Genomic DNA, 20,858 nt, shown 5'->3' with positions numbered 1-20,858 from the left:
TATCACATTGATGTCTCTTTCTCTCTAAAAATCAATAAAAATATATCCTTGGGTGAGGATTCCAAAAAAAAAAGCCTCTGGTCTATTGACCAGAGACACAGTTTTGGTCAAACTAGAGATAACATCTAGGCTCAGTTGTGTTTCAGCACAGGCTATTATATGAAGACAGAATTGAGACCAACGGATCAAAGTATTTAGATTTTATTAAAAACTTAAACCACAGAAACAAATTAAATGTACAAACGAGAAAACGGGGAAATGATTAGGTAGGAGAAAAATGATTAACACAGCAAGACTAAGCGGTATGACCAGTGGTCCTCATTAGCATATCAACCCCTCTGACCCTTTCTCCTGCAGGAAACCAAGCTGTGTCGTCACAGAGGGTAGAGGGGTTGGGGTACTTTCCTACCCACACGATTTCTCCACTCACAGAAGCCTAGGTGTGCAGGACAAAGTTCAGAAGAACACTACCTATAACTTGAACTTGCTCTTTAGCCAAAGTGGCCAAAGCATCCAGGATATAGAACTCAAGCCAAGAAAACCCTTCTATGCTTAGCCATCTAAAAGGCTGTATCTTGAACACACTAGACTCGGTCCAGGATGAAGTGGAGGTAGACCTCCCATAAATGGTGGGTTACTGGGCAGTTGAAAAAGAAATACTGGCAAAGCATGCCCACCTAAGATGGTGAGAGAAGCAGAAAAGAAGCTTAAGAAATAAATAACATTCCCAGCCACAACCCAAGCCCAGCAGCCTGGGGAAGCCAGATAGTTCAGCTGCCAGACCTGGCCCCACCACACTCTGTGTTCCCTGCACTTGGGTTTTGTATCCTTGAAGCATGGGGTGATGTGAGCATGGAAAGACTTCCCAGCCAGAAAGAGGAAGCTGCTGTAGAGGCTCAGAACTGCTGGAGGATTATCTTCTGCTTCACGTCATGGCTGAACTTGTTCATCCGAAAAAGCTCACTGTCGTAAAAGGCAGAGAGGTTGTGGATGTTGATCTGGCGGGCCTAAAAGGAGAAAAAGTCAAGTGAGCCGTGGGAATGGATTCCAGAATGCCCAAGTAGCCTTGGGTTCAGTTCGCTTTCTAAGGCCCGTTCACCGCAGGCTGGGAAGGCCTCCCATCTCCATTATAGGGAAAGTCAACCAGGGCAGAGGCTGGCTGTGTCAGGGTCTGAAGCTAGACACAGGCTTGCCATCTTCGCTCTGTCAACTGCCGGTGGGCTCAGGAGAGCTACTCAGTGCCCTGTGATGTCTCCTCTGTAGGATGAGATAACAGTGACAGGACTTACCTCTTTTGGCTGCTGTCAAGATTATAAACGTACGGAACAGTACTCAGCACATTACAAACACCCAATAAATGGCTTTCACCCGAGGCCCACCCACTCACTGACAGAGCAAGGACCTTCTGCCCCCAAAGATGACCGACAGCTCCCCAGATAGCCAACCCTGCCCTCCCCTCCCATCTGTGCCCATACCTTGTCCACCAAGTCCTTCTCAGGCACTTCAATAGTGTCCTGCTGGGCCCCAAAGCGGTTGCGTTGATAAGTCACCTGCTCTGCCACTAACTGCTTCAGTATGAAGAGCAACAGCTCATTGTTATCACGCCGGAATGAAAGGTAGCGGGCAAAGGTCTGCATGAGACAAGAGCAAAAAAATCACCATCCGTCCCTACCAGGATACTCAGAACTAAAGGATATGGTCATCCCACTCCCACCATGCTCCTTCACCACCGGCAAGAGCAGCCAGGGCCTTCTGCTGCCAGGCAGCACAGCAAAGCCAGTGCCAGGCCAGTGTCTCGAGATGCCCATGTGGCCTCCCTCCTGTGCTAAGCTGACCCTGAGCTCCTAAGGAACCCCACCTCAGTGCACACCCACCTTCCGCATGCTGCGCATGACACTGAACTTCTGCGTGTCGATGAAGCTCTCCAGCATCACTCGGATGGCCATGTTGACATCGTCCTCTATCACATAGTCCCGCAGGTGGATGCGCGCGTGGGCCTCTGCCATGCGGATCATGGACTCGATGTGTCGCACTGTGATGGGGATGCTGCCTGTGGCCTGGAGAGGAGGATAGCATCAGATTTTCTCAGGCAGAAGAGAGGCCAAGGAAACAACAGTGGCAATGCCAAAAGCCCACACCCAGAGGGCACATCTGACTGCCCTATGGCAGAAGTGCTCCACAGAGCCAGCAGGTGAGCTCACTTTCTATTCCTCCTTGAAGTGTGGTAGTGCCCAGTGGATGCCTATGCTATGGCCTGCCACTATCACACCCGCACATTTTGCCCCCAACCGTTCACTTACATGCATCCCAGAATCTGTTATACTTGTGGCCAGCTGTCCTTGCTACTGTCATGTACAATGTAGAAAAAATAAGCTGTTGTTTCTATGAAAACTAAGTTGAATGCTCTAAGACTTGATGAAAAGGTTAAAAAAAAAAAAGAGTTGTGATCTTGATTAGGCGTGTGAGAAGGACCAATCTACAAGAATTCTGTATTCTAAATGCTTGCATGCTGCCTTAAATCTTCATCCTACCATCAGAGAACCGAAACCAGTTCAGAGCACCTGATGATTTGGGTGAGATTTATGCAAAGTCAACATGGAACTTAATCAGTGGCCGTCAAAACACCTTGGTCCTATACCCACAGAGACAAATGCACGCACACATAAGGGCCATCTGAAACAACACACTTCAGGTATAAGGTATGTAAGTTTCCTTTAAAAAGCCTTCCTGCTTTAGCACTTTTTGGATTAACTGACTAGAGGATGAGAAAGCTGCTACCTACTCCTGCCCCACCCCACCCCACCCCACCCAGCCCTCTGGCTCCCAGGGCCGCACCATGGATTCTTTCCTCAGGTCGCTGTACATCTTGGCCACCTTGTCCTGGTCCATCTGATTGAGCTTTGGGTGGACCTTCTCCTTGGCATAGATGATGTACTTCTTCAGGACATCCTGCGGCAGAGGCTCCACGCCGAATGTGTTGGGCATGGTGGGTTCTGGGGTGCTGCCCAGCCTCTCCTCCTCCTTGTTACTAGGGTGGTGTCTGACGTGGCTGCCGACCACGAAACGGGCCAGCATCTCATCCTAAGACAAGATGGAAGAGGGCAGGTTGCAGGGGAGTCTCGTGGCCTGGCTGGGAGAAGTCAGCTAGCTGGAAGAAGTGCAAGCTGATATGCTTCAGAAAAATGTTCTCTCAACACTTATATCCCAGGCCTACTATGTGCTAGGCAGCTCCAGGTACCAGGGTCCACTGGTAAATGTGACTGAGCTCTCATGGAGCTCACCTCACAGGGAGGGTATAAAAGACAGTTTTTAAATTAATTACAGAAAGTAACATGTGCTAAGAGAAGTAAGGTAGTGTGTGAGGGCCTGAGAAGGCTTCTCCAGGTGAGGCTGCTAGAATAGCTCTGTCATCTGACAGTGCCAGAGAAGACCATTCCAGGAAGGAAAAAGCAAGTTGGAAGCTCTGGCATCTTTAAGGTGTGGATGAAGTGAGGAAACGAAGAAGAGATAAGTGCAGAGATCTCTTAGGCAGGCAGCCACAGCAAGGATGGTGGATTCTCTGAGAGTTACAGGGAAAGCTGCTAGCAGGTTCTTAAGAAGGAAAGGCATGACCTGACTTATGCTTTCAAAAGACAGGCTGGCTTCTAACTGGAGGTCTAAATTGGGCATGAGTGGAAGCCAGGAGACTAACCACCAGACACCACAGTACTTCAATGAGAGCAAGAGAAGCAGCAAGTGAACTCAGGCAGTGGGACCAATAGAACTTGGTGGCAGACTGTGGACTGTGTTGGATGGACAGCTGGGAAGTGGACCAGTGAAGGAAAGAGAAATCAAAGTTGACTTCTGGATATGAGAACAAGAGTGGAAAACACACCAAGGTCCATGTGGTGCCCCCTTTCCTCACGCCTGGCACACCATAGGCCCCAAGCCTCTTGGAGGTTCCCAGAACTTACTGCATGGAACCTGGGACAGGTGGTTGTGTACCTGGACTGGGTCCACTGTGTCCCGCACCACACACAGGATGTCGAAGCGGGAAATGATAGGCTCCGTGAGGTCCACGTTTTCTGAGAAGGTCAGGGAGGGGTCATAGCGGCCCCCTGTAACACAAAGGAAGCTATCAGGGTTCATGCTCCCGCACATCTTCTCTTCTTGAGCCACAGAAAGTGCTCTCCAACCCCGGGTTGCTTCAGTGACAGAGGGGAAGAGCACTTCAGCAGAGGAACTGGGAGAGGGTGGAGATTCAGCGCCTGCTGTCTGAGGCGGTCTGGACAAGAGACAGAAGAGGCTTTCCCCGAGCCACAGCCTGAAATCGCCTCGGACGGAAAGCATACCTGTCTCCTGGCAGGAACAGCCAACCAGGCAGGCGAGGGTGCCGGGCTCTCTAAGCACTTGCTGGCTGGGTTTAGCAACCACTCCACCCACACTTAGATAATGACCTAGATTCTTCTCTCAGGTGTTCTAAGAATGGCCATGGTGGTTCTGAGAACATGGCTCAACAAAAACGCAGGCACATCACTTCCCGCTCTGGCAGGCCAGGCAAGAAAGAATCGCCGTTTGTTGCATAATTCCTAACCCAGATCTGGGACTGAAGGAGGGGTGCTGTGGGCTCCTGATTCCCAAAGGCAGGGTCTCTCTGGGTCTTGTCCCCTTTAGCAGGCCCTGAGCCCTGCCAGCTAGTGTGCCTGGTGTACCTATGGGGTTGGCAGCGGCAATGACGGTGCAGCGAGCCTGTAGTGAGGTAACGATGCCAGCCTTCGAGATGGAGATACTCTGCTGTTCCATGGCTTCATGAATGCTGGTTCTGTCCTGGTCATTCATCTGCAGGAGTCGAATGCACGATTCTCCGTGATATGCCTCATTAACACTTATCCTCCACTGTGGGCTAAGCCAACACACCCTGAATCCATCACCCACAAGGTCCAGAACCCACCTTGTCAAATTCATCGATGAGACATACTCCTCGGTCAGCAAGAACCAGGGCTCCAGCTTCTAAGGTCCACTCCCTACTGACGGGGTGCCGCTGGACATATGCTGTGAGCCCCACAGCTGAAGCACCCTGGCCGGTGGTGAAGATGGCACGGCTAGACACTTTTTCAACATATTTGAGGAACTGAGACTTGGCTGTGCCAGGATCTCCGCACAAGAGCACATTGATGTCACCTCGCACCTTGTGCTTGCCCCCTGCAGGCAAGGATGGGAGGAGAGGGAGTGGAGACGAAAGGAAGGTAAGGGGTAAAGGGTTTATCTCCAATTTCTTAGCCTATTATGAATGACAATGAAATATTCTCTCCAGAAAGGGATGCAATACCCTAGGGTCAGCAATGCCACTACTGAGCAATGAACCCAGAAAAATGGGTACATAGGAGGTGTATATAAATGTTCTTTGTAAATGTAAAAAACTGGAAGCAACGTAAATATTCTCTAACTAGAAAGATAACCAAATACATTATGCTATATGGACCATGATTTAATTTAAATTACATACAGTAATTTAAAAGAATGAACTTGCTCGGTATGCACTAATACCAAAAGATACCAAAGATGTGTTTCTTGAGTGAGAAAAAGTAAGATGGATCCTTTATGCATACTCACTTATACACACATACAGGAACTGTAAGGAGAAACATGCATTTTTGTGTGAAATCCCGTGTTTTCTAAGTACGTGTGTTAAACCTATGAATAGCCACAGAAAGGTCTGGGTGTGCACAAACCACAAAGACCAGAAGAGAGACCTACAGGGAGGGAACTAGGATTGAAAAGGGTCGTCGACAGTGACTTTGGCCTTTCTCTAACTTCTATTTACGAAGAAGATGTAATATAAGTAAAAATACATATATTTTTAAGTTAAAACAACTTTTTAAAAGATAAAGTTTTAAAAACAGGAGTGAAGCAAAGATGAATTTGCTCCTCACAAAGGAAGGCAATGGTAGAGCTAGGGACACTGTGATGCCCAAGATGCCATGCCCTGGGCTGTGTTCCCCCTGTGGTGACCGAGCCACCTCTTAGCAAGCTCTAAATACAGTCCTGCCTTGTCTGGTATCTAGACTCTGGCTCCTACCAAATTCCCCGCAGAGGCTGCTCACCTGGGTTTTTGGGCTCCCCTCCAAACAGAGCCAGCGCCAGGCCTCTCTTGATGTCTTCGTGCCCGTAGATGGAGGGAGCAATACTGGCAAAGATCTGAAGAAGGAAGGGAGCGAGCCATGGGAATAGGACCTCTGCTCTGGAGTCTGGGCAGATAACCACCCTGTTCCAGTCTTAGGGGATGGAGAAGCTCCAGCCCCAAAGCACCCACACACTACAGCTGCTTCGATCCCACCAGGTCTGGCCTTAAGCCCGACCTTATGACTATGGGCCTTGTTAGGTTGGCTCTTCCTGAGAATCACAGAATTTAATGCTGAAAACAACTTTGGTCAGACCCCTTTATGTTGTCCTACTTTAAAAAAGACTACCCCAAGGTTGCAGATCAAGAGCAGAAAGGAGACAAAACCCAGGTTCTGACAGCAGGAAGATACCTCACATAAGCTCTGTGGTCAGCCTGTGATGGAGAAATACAATACAATACAATACAATACAATACAATACAATACAATACAATACAATACAATACAAAGCCAGATCTGGCATGGAAACAGTGTTAAGTGTCCTTCAATGGATGAATGAATGAAGAAGATGTGGTAGATATATACAATGGAATGAATACAAATCAGCCATAAGAAAGGATGAAATACTGCCATTTGAGACAACATGGGTGCATCTTAAGAATATCATGCTAAGCAAAATAAGTCAGAAAAAGTGAAGAACCATAAGATTTCACTCAGATGTGGGATATAAAACAGAAAGCAACAAATGAACACACAAAACAATCAAAGAAAACTCAATGACACAGACAACAGAATGATGTTACCAACGGGAGGGGGGTAAGGGGAGGTTGAAGAAGGTAAAGGTGGTCAAATATACGGTGTTGGAAGGAGACTGAACTTTGGGTGATAAGCACACAATGCAACATACAGGTGATGCACTGAAACATATAAATACAGAGCATCAGGGAGACGCAGCCACCAGGAATTCAGGTCATTTCAACCGGTGAGTCACTGAAACTGAAACATTTCCCATCAGTGTGTGTGTGTGTGTGTGTGTGTGTGTGTGTGTGAGAGAGAGAGAGAGAGAGAGAGAGAGAGAGAGAGAGAGAGAGAGAGAGAATGCAAAATCTGCTGAATGTTAAGATGAAAGGAGACATTAGAGACACATCTTGCTGATAGGAGTCAGCTTCCACCTGTGCATGGCTGTGGCTTCACTATTCTCAACCTTTCCACCCTCTGCAAAGCACGGTGTCCTCACAAGCCAGACTGCGCGGCGTGGGAAGCACCAGGCCCCGGGATGAGGCTGTCGGGAAATCAGCACTAGACGTGCTGAGGGAGACCCACCCCCACAGTGCTGGATCCAGCTGTCAGGTCTCAGCCACAGCCAAGTGGAAGAGTTACTCCCTCCGGCTTCCCTGAAAGCACGGAGATGAGGGAAATCCGTTTCTGGGAACTGGCGCTCGGGGTCAGCCATCTATTCCGTGTATGGCCTCTCTCCACCAGAGCCAGGGCCGTGTGACCGCAGGACCTCCTGGAAACAGGATCTGCTGGTACCAGTGGTGCTGGTGCCAGTAAGGCCTCCTGCCACGATTTTACTAGCTAGGAGTAGAGGTCTGTTTCCACAACACTGCACCTTTTTTGGTTCTTTCTCTGACCCTAAAATTTACTGCAATACCCAGTCCAAGCAGAGGCTGTTAGCACTGTTAATATTAGTGGCTCACAGTGGTCCTGGTCTAGTGCATCTAGAGGCAGACGTCTCCAAATACTGTTTCCCACTGAAAGGAAAGAATATTTCCCACAGGGCTGTTTGGGGAAATAGCTGATTCCAGTTCTGGAGCAGGAGTCTGCAATAATCATAGCACAGAAACCTCAACGACATAAAACCTACAACTTTATAATCATGGAAATGCCAACACCAACCAAATAACTGATAGAAGGGAATTGCTAAGTATTTTTAAGTGTGATGATGGTATTGTGATTAGGTTTTAGTAGAGTCTTTTAGAGACACATGCTAATATAGTTACAGATAAAATGCTGGCATTTCCTTGGAAATACTTGAGAGGGGGTGCAAGTACAGAGGAAACAAGCTTGGCCAGACTGGGACAACTGGTGAAGCTGAGTGAGGGGTGTATAAGGGTTCACTATACCATTCCATATACACAACTGAAAACTTCTGTAATAACGTTTTAAAATATAGATCAGGACCTGTGCTAGGGTACCCCACAGAACTGACAATTACCAAGTACACATGCATCCTCCGAAAACTCTGGCTACTGTATGGAGGGAGCAGGGTGCAGTCACTGGGAGTCTCTGAAGCCAGACTGCCTGGGTAGAAATCCTGGCTCTGCCATTTGTTAGCTATGTGACGTGGGTGACTCATTTAAACTCTTGTGCCTTAGTTTATTCATCATTAAAATGGACGCGGATACATCTAGATTATAGGATCATTGTTACTATCTGGAAATTACCTAAACAGTGCCAAGCAGATGCTCAGTACTGGGTACATATAACAATTTGTTTATTAAACCCTCATCTGCATTGGGGATATTGGAAGATACTCTGCCCCAGCTTCCCTATCCTCCTACACACCGTGTGCCATCAGTCCTAACTCTTTATCCGGACCGCTACTCAGAGCTGTTTTTGCAGCGGGCAGTCTTGCAGCATGAACTCGTGTCTCCCCTCCAGGACCAGGAGGAGCAGCCTGGAACCTGCTTGCTGTGTATGGCAGGTTCCCAAGCGGACACCCCCTGCCTCCCTTTAGGGCAGTAGGGGAAGGGGCAACTGTGTTATTGCCTACACTGCCCACCATGCCCTGTGGCTGACCCAGTGACTCTTGGAAAGTAACAGGCCAACTTAAGCTGATAAGAAGGGTAAATTCAAACCTAGACCTGACAGGAAATATCACAGTGCTTCCCATGAATTATTTCACTTAACCTCAAGCTCATGCTCTTAACTCTCTGCGTGCACTAACCCGTCACTCTTCAGAATACCCAGCTGCATGCCTGCTGTGAACAGGAGACAATGCGAGGGACCAACTGAGGTGCCAGGCCCAAGGCTATGCTTACCTTCCTACTGGTCCTTTATGCTTTCCACACACCATGCTGGCACCTCCACCTAGTTTTTGTATCCAGTTCAACTTTTTAAGAACCTGTATTAGTAACAGCTAGCTGCTGAGTAGTCCACAGCTAGCACATCACGTGTTCATCTGTTTAATCTTTGTAACAACTCTGCAATAGATACTACCATCATCTCACTCTTAGATGGGGGCAGTTCATTTGATCACACCAAGGATTATGCCAAATTTCAAATCCTGATAAAATATGAGCTCCATGAGGGCAAGGACCATGTCAGACTTCCCACCAAGATCCCAGAACGTGACCCTAGAAGGTATTCCAGGACTGAATATGTTGGCAGACATGAAGTCCTTCTGAGGCTGATGAATATCTGCGACCCCTGTGGATTCCCCAAGTCTTGGCAGACTAAGAAAGGTGGTCCAGGCAGAGGTGAGCCATCAGATCTGGCCTTGCCCTCAGGGAGTTTACAGACTATAAAGAGAAGGATCCCATTCATTAAATAAGTCATTAGGACAGAGGTCCTCAAACTTTTTAAACAGGGGGCCAGTTCACTGTCCCTCAGACATTTCACACATGCGCACTGCGGACCCAGGACAAGTAGGCTGCTAAGCAGGACAGACAGCAGCGGCAAAAACACCTGGCGGGCTGGATGTTTTCGGCGGGCCGCAGTTTGAGGACCCCTGCGCTAGGACCTGAACTGATTCACCTGTTTCTTTGTTATGGGTTGGGGCCACATTAGTAACAAAGAAACAGAATTTCCAGAGGATGAGGCCCAGAAATCAGGATTTTAAAAAGATTCCCAGGTGATTCTAATGTGCAGCCAAGGTTGAGAACCACTGTTAACTGAGGTTCTTTAGGAGCAGAAAAGCAGAGACCAGAGAGACAGCCAAACTGTTCGGCATTAAAAACTGAACAGGAAATGGAGAGTGAAGCAGAGAGGAAAGAAGGAAAAACATTGAGAAGTCTGAGCCTGAGAACACTTACAACTTGGCAGCTGGTGACACCTAAGCAGGTAAAATGGGAGAGGACTTGTGTGAACAGAAATTTAACATTCTATATCTTTGTGTCTACAATGCCAATGCCCTTCATCCCAACCTTCAGTGACAAGGTCTACATGAAAAAACCAAAACCATACTGCGGCAGCGCTCTTCCTGGAGAAGACTGTGGGTAGGCGTCTGACACCAGGGCACACCTACCCGAGACAAGTTATTGCTATAGCTCTGCTTCCATTTCAATTTCATATGGGCTCCACATGACCTGATGAATCCTTACAACCCTGCCCTAACTGGGTGGGGGGGGACACAGGCTCAGGCCAATCTCACTAACATTTATGCTCTCCCCCTGGAGTGGGGGACCCCCATCAAGGCAAGTTTACTGAGTTGCCACTGTAAGTAAAATAAGGAAAGTCCAGTTTCCAATACCTGGAAATAAATAAAGACTGAGGTATCAGGGCAGCCTGGAGTAGTAGCCAAGGCTAGGGCAGCGAGCCCTGTGCACCCACAACACCCTCACTGAGCCCCTGGGTTCCTTGCAGAGCACAATAGCCCTGCAAGACTTCAACTTGCCTTCTCCCCGATCTGCTGGTCCTTGGAGAGGCTGATAATCATCTTCACATCTTCGTCAGTCAGTTCCCCCACGGCAACCTTGTTATCCTTCTTGGCTATGTGGTTGGCTAAGATGACCGTGGCAAAAACGGGGAAGCCATTGGCAGTGTTGAGAGAGCCATCGTAGTTGTTGTGGTAGATGCCGGTCAGCTCCTGGGAAAAGGCAGACCATATGGTCAGTGGGGCCAGCTCCGGGGTCACAGTGGGAGCTGGATCTACCTCCATACCTGGCTTCATCCAATTGCTTCTCCTTCAAATCATCCATGCTACAGACATCAAGATGAGAAACTCAACAAAACCAAAGCACAACTAGTCCTCAACCCAGTGTTCCAGATAACTAGTCCAGTACAAGGGTCACTCAAGAACTCATCCCACTCCCCCCATCTGCCATCAACCCCTCCCTCAGCCCACCACAAATCTCCTTAGCATCTCAGTTCCCTCCCAGCCCACTCCTGGCCACATACTATCTCATCTCCTGGCTTGCAGCTGTCCACCAGATCGGCGAGGAGGATAGCATCCTTAGAGCGGGGCAGCCGGCCAGCTGCCACTTTGCCGGGACTCTCCTGAATGCGGATGCGCTGGTAGTTCTGATAGATGGTCTGCAAGGGACAAACACACAGTCATGGGACCTGTCCCTGTGGGGTACACTTCACACTTTTTCAAGCACTGAATGATGTTGTCTGACCTTGACCATGTAATACAGCAGTTTATAGAGATGCTGAGTCAAAATGTCTGACTTCTATCTTTTGAGTCACTTCCTGGCTGGGTGACCCTAGCCAATTTCTTCATTGGCAAGACAGGGTAATAGTACTGCCTTAGAGGGCATGAGGAGGACTACGTGTTTCACCAGGCACCTGGAAAATACTCTAGAAATGCCAGCTATAATTATTAATCCTCTACTAGTTACTGTCTCAAGTTCCCTAGGGGTGGAACCTCAAGCTCTGCTCCTACACAAGAGACTTTTGTGAAGGTGGAATCCATAAAGGAGGAAAGTTAGACAGGGCAGGGAAGCCTGGGCAGAGACATGGGCTCAGGTGAAGTACAGTCTTGCAGATGTCTCTCACCAGGCAAGACATACTTGGACTTTTAAACACGTCAGCTTTAAAAGCACGACTTCCCAGGCATTTTCTGGCAAGGCAACTATGGTGAGTAAGCCAACACTCAGGGCAGCAAGGCACAAGGACATCTGTGCATCTACTGCAGGCACCATGACTTTATAGGTGAAGTTGTTAACTACAAAGACATATGCAATGTGCCTAGGGCCGTAAGGCCCAGAGGCTTTGAGCAGTGTCTCTTGAATATAGTGTCTAAGGTGGTTACAATCCAAGAGCCCCAACCAAAGACGCAGAGGCAGGTACAGAAACATTAAGAGGAAGTGCCAATGGGACTGCAGGCATTCCATGTGAGTGATGGGCTGGAAAGCAGCTGGGCAAACAGTGGGCCCAGTTTAGCCAGATCTTCCCATTTTTTCATAAGAAGCCATCAACTTTGATGCTTTAAACAAAATCAATCAATTTTTAAATATTGGCTTGAATTTTTGAAAACATCTTGTGGGCAAAACTAAACAGGCTGGCCAGACAGATGTGCTTTGCCCTATAGTATGGCTAACACACAATACCTTCTTGCTTCCCTCTGCTGCCATGCTGGTTTTCCAAACTGCCTAAAATGTCAGGCAGGCCCTTCATACCAGGGACCCGAGACAGGGACAGACAGCAGCCCGTGCTGCGTGCTTGCTCACCTCTTCCATGTTGACCTCAAAGGGGCCAGCTGACTGGCACTCAGGACAGGAGCCAGGCTTCACCTCCTGGTTCTGGGACTGAGCGAAAGGCCCCAGCACAAAGCTACACTTGTTGCAGTTGTATTTGACCATGCTGAGCTGGGGCAGGACACCTGTGCAGCTGGTCACCACCCCGCTGGTACGGATCAGCTGGTTCAGGTGCAGCTGCCTGTGGAGATGGGAGGGTACCTCAGCGGCCTGGAGCCCCGATGCTTGACCTGCACCCTCTGGAGAGGTGAGGCCAGCATGTGAGAGCATTCCAACATCAGATCCTGAAAATCTGGGGCCTGACACCACCAGATCCATCGTACCCCACTCTATGCAAGCCAAACTCATGGCTGAGGCCTCTCCCTGGCCGCAGCCATCCGCCCACACCACCACCTTGAAAAGCTCTCTTGAATGATGCCTGAGCCACAGGGTGCCAAGAACCAGACCCTCGGCCCATGCCCTGTCCTCAGCTCACCTCAGCGAGCGCAGTTCCTCCACCAGAGGCAGGTGGGAGATGCGCACGTGGATGTGGCTGGTGATGCGGTCGTACTTGGGGTACATGGCCAGCACGACCTCCAGAGCAGCCTCATCGAAGATCTGTAGCAGCTCTGCTGGCGCCTCTGGCAGGAAGTATGCCAGGACATGCTCCCTGGCTGCCAGGTCCTCATAGTTCACCACCAGGCTCTCACGGTTCTCTAGAGGGGAATAAAACAGTGTCAAGCCAGAGGAGGCGATTTTCTGCAGGAGAGTTCTGCAAGGTGGACCACGGTGAGCAGAGGCCCGGGGTACAGAAGCCAAACCTTTGCACATGTCGCTGATGCGCTCCTTGAAGACATTGTGGCCATGGCTGTCCACATGGGTGCGCAGGAAATTCTTGAAGCGGTGGTGGATCTCCAGCCGGGGGCCAGCCATGCTCACCCACTCGCGCACAGAGTGGCCCTTAAGGTCCTCTAGGTTCTCGATGCTCTCGATCATCTCGTCCTCCTCACCGTCCTCTGTGGCCCGCTCCACATGGCGGCGTTTCCGGGTGGGGCGATCCTCCTCCTCTTCATCGCTGTCTGGGGACAAAAGGGACATCCTGGAGTGGTCTTCCCTAGCACTCCTTCCCAGCTCCCAGAGGCTCTGAAAGCAGGACTAGTCCCCTTGGGGGTGTGGACGTCTCAACCTACCATACAAGAGCCCACGGCGCATGCGGCCCAGGCCCCGGCCAGCCTCACGATCGCGCTGCCGCATAGCCCGCTCTGCCGCCTCCCTCTGACTGGCTGTCAGCTCCTCTACATCCTCATCGTCCAAGGCCAGTCCGTCAGCCTCGTAGGTGTCCAGCTCCGGGATGGCACGGTAGTCCCTGAGACCCCCAAATGGACCCTGTTAGTATATACACATATAAAAACAACAACCCCAGAAAACAAAACCACCAAAACACCACCCAGCAACTGGGCCTGGGCCTGAAGTTTCCAGGCCAGAAACACAGAGGGATCAAAAGGATCTCCAATGGATAAACCAAGTGTGGCCTATCCAGGCAATGAAACACTCCTCAGTTTCCAAAAGGAAGGAAAGTCTGACGCACACTACAATATGGATGAACCTTGAGAACATTATGCTTAGTGAAATAAGCCAATCACAAAAATGCAAATAATGTACAATTCAGCTTGGTATGAAAAATTTCTAGAGATGGTGGTGATGATCACACAACAATGTGAATGTACTTAATGCCAATGAGCACGCTTAAAAAGGCTTTCAGAGAGTCAACCCCAGCTCCCTGAGTGGGCAGGAATTTCCCCCCTCAGACAATGCAGCCTCAAACCCCTTCAAGTCCTGGGAAGGTCTTCTATTGACATCAGCCAAACCAGCCTCTCTCATATGCCTGCCCAGTGGCGCAAGCCTCTCAGCTTCTCCAACACCGTCAAGGGCTCATCTTCCACACTGTCATCTAGCAGCGATCTGAAGGGGAATGATGCCTTAACAAGGAACCTCTCTCCCTGCAAATTCCGGGAAGTAGACATCACTGCTCCATCCAAAATAGGCGCAAACTGAGCATTAGGGAATAATGTGACTTTTGCCAATAGTTGATCAGCAGAGTTGGGTGTCAAAAAACAATCCAACTACAAGTCGTAAAGTTTGTTCCCCATGCCACACTGCCTTCCCAAGATAACCCTCTTGACTTTTCCCTTTTGTCAGTAAGTGGCGATTAGGGCAACTGCTACTATTTGGGGTTTTCTTCTTGTTTTTTACTCTGTCAAACTACATTTTCAGACCAAGTAATCGTATACTGCTGATGCTAGAAACAGAAGCCAGAGACAGGTAAATTTCTGGGCTCATCTGTTTCTGAATTCTTAAATTCTCAGGGAAAACGTATCTCACGCTTCAAGAATTTTAAGTCATAAAACGTCTTCAGCAAAATTCCATAAAAAAATTGATAAACTGGACTTGATTAAAATTAAAATCTTTTGTGCTACAAAATACACCATTAAAAAAAGGAAAAAGACAAGCTACAGATTGAGAAAATATTTGCAAATCATATATTTGATAAAAGGACTTGTGTCCAGTATAAAAACTCTTTAAAGCCCTAGCTGGTTTGGCTCAGTGGATAGAGCGTTGGCCTGCGGACTGAAAGGTCCCAGGTTCGATTCCGGTCAAGGGCATGTACCTTGGTTGCGGGCACATCCCCAGTAGGAGGTGTGCAGGAGGCAGCTGGTCAATGTTTCTCTCTCATCGATGTTTCTAACTCTTTATCCCTCACCCTTTCTCTCTGTAAAAAATCAATAAAATATATTTTTAAAAAAATCATGTGAAAAGATGTTCCACATCATTAAGAATCAGAGAAATGGCCGAAACCGGTTTGGCTCAGTGGACAGAGTGTCGGCCTGTGAACTGAAAGGTCCCAGGTTCAATTCCGGTCAAGGGCATGTAACTGGGTTGCGGGCACATCCCCATTGGGGGATGTGCAGAAGGCGGCTGATCGATGTTTCTGACTCTCTATCTCTCTTCCTTCCTCTCTGTAAAAAATCAATAAAATATATTAAAAAAAAAAAAAAGAATCAGAGAAATGTACATCAAAATCCGAATGAGACACCACCTCACACACATTAGGATAGCTACTATTTAAAAAACAGAAAACAACAGGTGTTGGGAAGAATGTGGAAAAAATGGGAACCCTCATATACCATTTGTGGGAATGTGAAATGTTGCAGCTGCTTTGGAAAACAGCCTGGCAGTTCCCTAAAAGATTAACCATAGAGCCCTCGCCGGTTTGGCTCAGTGGATAGGGTGTCAGCCTATGGACTGAAGGGTCCCATGTTTGATTCCAGTCAAGGGCACACACCTCGGTTGCAGACTCCATCCCTGGCCCTCGTCAGGGCATAAGGGAGGCGACCAATCGATGTGTCTCTCTCACATCAATGTTTCTCTCTTTATCTCTCCCCTTCCCTTCCACTCTCTCTAAAAATCAATGGAAAAAATATCCTCAGGAGAGGATTAACGAACTAAATAAATAACCATAGAATTATCATATGACCCAGCAATTCCACCCCTTGGTATCTGTCAAAGAGAACTGAAAACATTGTGTTCACATAAAAACTTCATAGCAGCATTATTCTTAAGTGCCAAAAAGTGCAAAGAACCCAAATGTCCATCAAATGGTCATGGATAAAAAGATGTGGTCTGTCCATACAATGGAACATTATTCAGCCACAAAGGAATGAAGTACTGACACACACTACAACACAGATGGACCTTGAAAACCACACTGTGAAAGAAGCCTGTCACAAAATCCAGTCATATATTATGATTTCATTTGTACGAAATGGCCAGAATTGGCAGCAAATCTAGGGAGATTATTGGCTGCCTAGGGGTGGGGATGGGAACCAGGATTAACTGTAAATAGGCACAAGGGGTCTTATTGGGACGAACGTCCCCAAAAAGGAAATGTTTTAAAACTGGACTGTGGTCATGGTTGCCAACTCAGGAAATTGACGAAAAAGCACTGAATTGTATTCTTACAACAGGTAAATTTAAAATATACAAATTATAGCTCAGTAAACATGTTTATTAAAAAGCCATAAAAGCATAGTCTAATTGGGCCCAGCTAGCCCTCAGATACCTCTATCCAGAGGCCCCTGCAAAGGGCCTCTCGTTCTCTGCAAGGAAGGAGAGGTGGAAACAGAGGGTAGAGGATGAGGGAGGGGTGTACTGCCTGAACAACCCCACAGCACACAAGGACTTGTCCAGGGATGATGGTCCCAGACTCCTCATTCCTTCCAGTCTGGCATGTACTACACACCCAGCCTGATTGTCTGGGATGACAGCACTTAAAGCAAAGATCTGAATGGTTCACAGTGCCCCTGACAGTTGGTGGATGGCTCACAAAGCATTCCCTGTGGACTGTGGGATGGCCTGTCCAGTCCTCTCACACACACCAATTCTGGAACGCCAAGTCTCAGGAGGAGACTGTTCATGAGGCTCCTGGGTAGTAATGTAATTCTACTACTGATGCACCTACCAAGTCCCAGTTGTAAGTATGGGATAAGGCAGTAGACACCTAATCCTGCTTTCTCGCAAAGCTTACTCCACTGTGTTAGCATTAAGCCTCAATAACCTTTAATACAGGTTTATATGTTTACTAATAAGTGTGAAAGTATATAACACAGGGCCTGGTGCAGATTAGGCACAATAAATGTTTGCTGATTCGAATCTAAATCTTGATTAATCAGCACCCGCCACCCCCTAGTCTGTTTCTCTGAAGTTGCAGAAAAACACTCAGCTGCCTGCTTCCTGTCCTTCCCAGTTGACATCCCTGGTATGGTCCTCCAGGTTAGAGAGCCCTTATATCTCCTGGGGCCACACATCTCATGGAGCTGGGGCTTATCCTGTCCTTAGGTGCAGTCTTAGATACAGCAAGTTACAAAGACCAACACTGTGGCCCCAAGAAGCTGTTTGTCTCCCCCCAGACCCTGAACCAACATGCTCTCAAAAGCAAGGTCACGGACGCACAATGGGCGCTCTACAGAACCATCTGTGGAGTGCAGGGCCTTGAATGAAAGTACCTCTCCATGCCATCTCCAATAAGTTCCTCTCCATCCTCTTCTTCTTCCTCTAGGGGTGCCTCTGTGCCTAACAGCCCCTCAGACTCATCCTCAAAGGGAGGAAGGTCACGACCAGGGCTGGAGGTCAGGGCATCTGTGCGCCGGGAGCTTCGCCCAGGGCTGGAGGTGAGAGGATCGTTGCTTTGCCGACGGCGGGCCGGGCTGGAGGCCACGGTGAAGGATTCAGATGATTCCTGCAAGGGAAGACCAAGAAGATGAGGGCTGACTTAGCTTCCTATGGTAAGGTGGCCTCCTTACAGTGATCCTGTCCTCCACACCAAATCCCTTCCAGCCTCAAGGCTGCATTTGCTGTTTCCTTTACATGGAAAGCTCTCCTGAGCTGAACCAATGGCTTGACACACCGGAACCAGCTCAAAGATCACTTCCCCCAACATCGGGTCGCTCACAACAGTGTTTTCTCCGAGGATACCTCATTTGTCCCTGTTTATCGTCTATTCCTCCCCATAAGCAAGCATTCCCACCCATTTGAGAACCCACATTGCGCCAGGCACTTCCATACAAGAGCAACCAAAGTATTAGGGATCTCCCGTGGACCCGGACATTAGGGTGGTGAAGACCTGGGCCTGGGGCGGGTGCTGGCTGGAGGGGGTCAATGGGGGATAAAAGGGGGCATTTGTAATACTTCCAACAATAAAGATTTATTAAAAACTAAACAAAATGTAAGAGGTCTTGATGCTCACAGACTAGTGGAAGGGTCAAAAAATGAACAAGACAAAGACACAAAAAATATTACAATAAGAAGGGCACGAAGTTGCGGGACCTGGTTTGTCTTGTGTTACTCCCCAATGCCAGGCACAGAGAGGGGGCCCAGCCAGCACGTGCGGAGTGAGCAGGCGACAGGGGTCTGGCAGGCTGCGCCCCGCTAGGCGAGCCCAACGCCCCCAGGCTGGGACGGGAGGCAGCATCACCCGGCCTCGAGCGGTGCGCGCCCGCTGGCTTTGCAAACCCCGAGAAATCAGCTCCAAACCCGAGCCCAACCTCATCCGAAGGACCGACCCCCGGCGGCGGGGGGTGGGGGCCATGGCCGGGCATAAGCCCAAGGAGGGCAAGGACTAGAAGTGCGCTGCGCCGCATCCCCCAGAGTCGTCCCTGCTGCTGGCCCGCGCCCCCCCCTGCCCGCGCCCCAGGGGGTACTGACGTGTGAGCCGCGGGGACCACCCGCAAGCCCCACGCCCGCCCGCTCACCGCCATCTTAGCGCCGCGCTCCTCTCCGCTCCGCCAGCAAAACAGTTTTCCCGCGAAAAGTAGTTCACGTGACCCGCCACCCCGGGAGGCGTCTGAGGAAACATGACGTCATGACGTCGGCGTCTATTTGTGACCAGCGGGCGCGCAGGGGGCGGCCACGCCCACGACGCCCGGAGGCCCCGCCCACGACGCCTGGACGGGCCGGGCCGATGACGCTGGAAGCCCCGCCACCAGCTGAGCCTTGCGTGGCCGGTTCCCAGCACTGCCCTGAGCAGCAGTTTGGGAGCTGAAGTTGCGGGGGCAGGCAATGGGGACCCGCCCCAACTGCTGGCTGCGTGACCAAGCCGTTTTATAGATGAGGCAACTGAAGTTCAGAGCTTTGTTTTTTGAGGTCTTAACTGTCTTCTGGGTGGAAAATCCGTTTCAGCTTCTCCGAAAGCTCTCGAGCTGAACACTTCAAAGCACCTAAACTCTCCGGAATTGTAGGAAGCCACTGTGTGTGTGTGTGTGTGTATGTATGTTTTTATTGACTTTAGAGAGAGGGAGGGGAGAGAGAGAGAGAGATCAATGATGAGAGTGAATCATTGGTCAGCTGCCTCCTGCACTCCCTCTACTGGGGATGGAGCTCTCAACCCCCCGCATGTGCCCTCGCTGGAATGGAACCAGCGACCTCTTGGTTCATGGGTTGAGGCTCAAGCACTGAACCACACCAGCTGGGCAGGAAGTCACTTCTGATGTTACTGTAGGAGTTATCCTCACTGAGAGGAGCAAAATGCAGGGATGTTCCAAGTGAAAGAACGACTGTTGTAAAGATGTAGCCTGCATGGATGGCACTGGGCGTATCTGCAAGCAATTCCATAGTTCAGGTTTCACAGCTTGTGATGCCCAGAAAAGGGCAAGACGAGGTTGGAGAGCCAAGGTCAGGAAGATCTCCCGAGTCATTGTAGGGAGTTGGCGCTTCATCCTGAGGGCAGTGGAGAGCCACGGAAGGGTTTTGAGCAGGTTAGACGAGTACTATGGGTTTTAGGAGAATCCCTGGGGCTGCCTCTGGGTGGAAGTGGATTGAACCAGGTTGGAGGCGGTCGCTGTAGCTTTTCCTCCAGTTACAGGCAGCTCAGGCTATGGGAGGGCCCTTGGTGAGCCCGGCAAGGATAGATCTCAGCCCTCTTGGTACTTCAGTGCAGTGAACCAGCACCTCTGGATAGGACCCAGAGTATGGGGCAGGAGAGACTATGAAGACTAAAAATATTCAAGGAATATTTAGGAGATGGAGTCTATCAGTCTTAGGGATTAAGGACAGCAAAAGGGAGGCATCCAGGATGACACCAGGATTCTGGTTTCGGTGACTAGGAGGAGGATGGCACCACTTCTGAGACATGATGCACAGGAGGAAGACAAGTAAGTTTTGGGGGAAAGAGGATGAGTTTGTTTCTGGCTGCAGTGAACATGGGTCCTGAGTGCAGCTATCCAGGATGCCATTTGACATTCATTCATGGGTGGGGCTCCAGAAGGAATTTGGGCTCCAGCCAGCCTTATGAATGGTTGGATAACCAGATAGTGAGTGCAGAGAGGAGAAAAGAAGGGGACCTGGGAAATCCTAACAGTTAAGAGGCACCAACAAAGGATGCTGGACAGGAGTTGGGATAGTGGGAGCTACTGAAGGAGAAGCCAGAGAAGAGATGATGGATGGAATTGTATTATTTATCTACTAGAGGCCCGATGCATGAAAATTCGTGCAAGAGTAGACCTTCCTTCCCCTGGCTGCCGGCACCGGCCTCCCTCTGGCACCCGGGACCTGGTCTGCTTCCCTCCTCCAGCCACCCGCAGGCACCTAGGACCTGGGATGGCTTCCCTCTGGCCTGGCTTCATCAGGAAGGATGTCTGGCCACAGATACTCCATTTGTCCTTCTCTGACACATGGTAGGAGAGAAGTTTCCTGCCTCCTTGAGGTTACTAGTAGAAATGGCCCAGGACTGGCTTTTACCAATGTGAGTTGGAGTGATGCGTGTGACTTCCTGGCAGAAACTCTAGTTGTTGACCTTGGCTCC

General features: G+C 49.5%; 1 protein-coding gene across 1 annotated transcript; it reads right to left on the bottom strand.

Moving 5' to 3' along the window:
• Nucleotides 1-185: 185 nt before the first annotated feature.
• MCM2 (minichromosome maintenance complex component 2) lies at nucleotides 186-18,963 on the bottom strand. The gene is made up of 16 exons (XM_059706769.1): nucleotides 18,811-18,963; nucleotides 17,566-17,798; nucleotides 13,693-13,868; nucleotides 13,324-13,581; nucleotides 12,999-13,218; nucleotides 12,497-12,704; nucleotides 11,223-11,357; nucleotides 10,720-10,911; nucleotides 6,084-6,177; nucleotides 4,931-5,181; nucleotides 4,692-4,818; nucleotides 3,985-4,097; nucleotides 2,836-3,081; nucleotides 1,875-2,057; nucleotides 1,476-1,631; nucleotides 186-1,007 (listed from the first exon to the last, which is right to left on the bottom strand). The coding sequence occupies exons 1-16, from the start codon at nucleotides 18,814-18,816 to the stop codon at nucleotides 897-899; spliced, it is 2,709 nt and encodes a 902-aa protein (XP_059562752.1). The 5' UTR covers nucleotides 18,817-18,963; the 3' UTR covers nucleotides 186-896.
• Nucleotides 18,964-20,858: the final 1,895 nt, after the last annotated feature.

Source organism: Myotis daubentonii, chromosome 8 (assembly GCF_963259705.1).
Source record: "Myotis daubentonii chromosome 8, mMyoDau2.1, whole genome shotgun sequence".
Classification (NCBI taxonomy): Eukaryota; Metazoa; Chordata; class Mammalia; order Chiroptera; family Vespertilionidae; genus Myotis; species Myotis daubentonii.
This window is presented reverse-complemented; position numbering and strand designations above follow the sequence as displayed.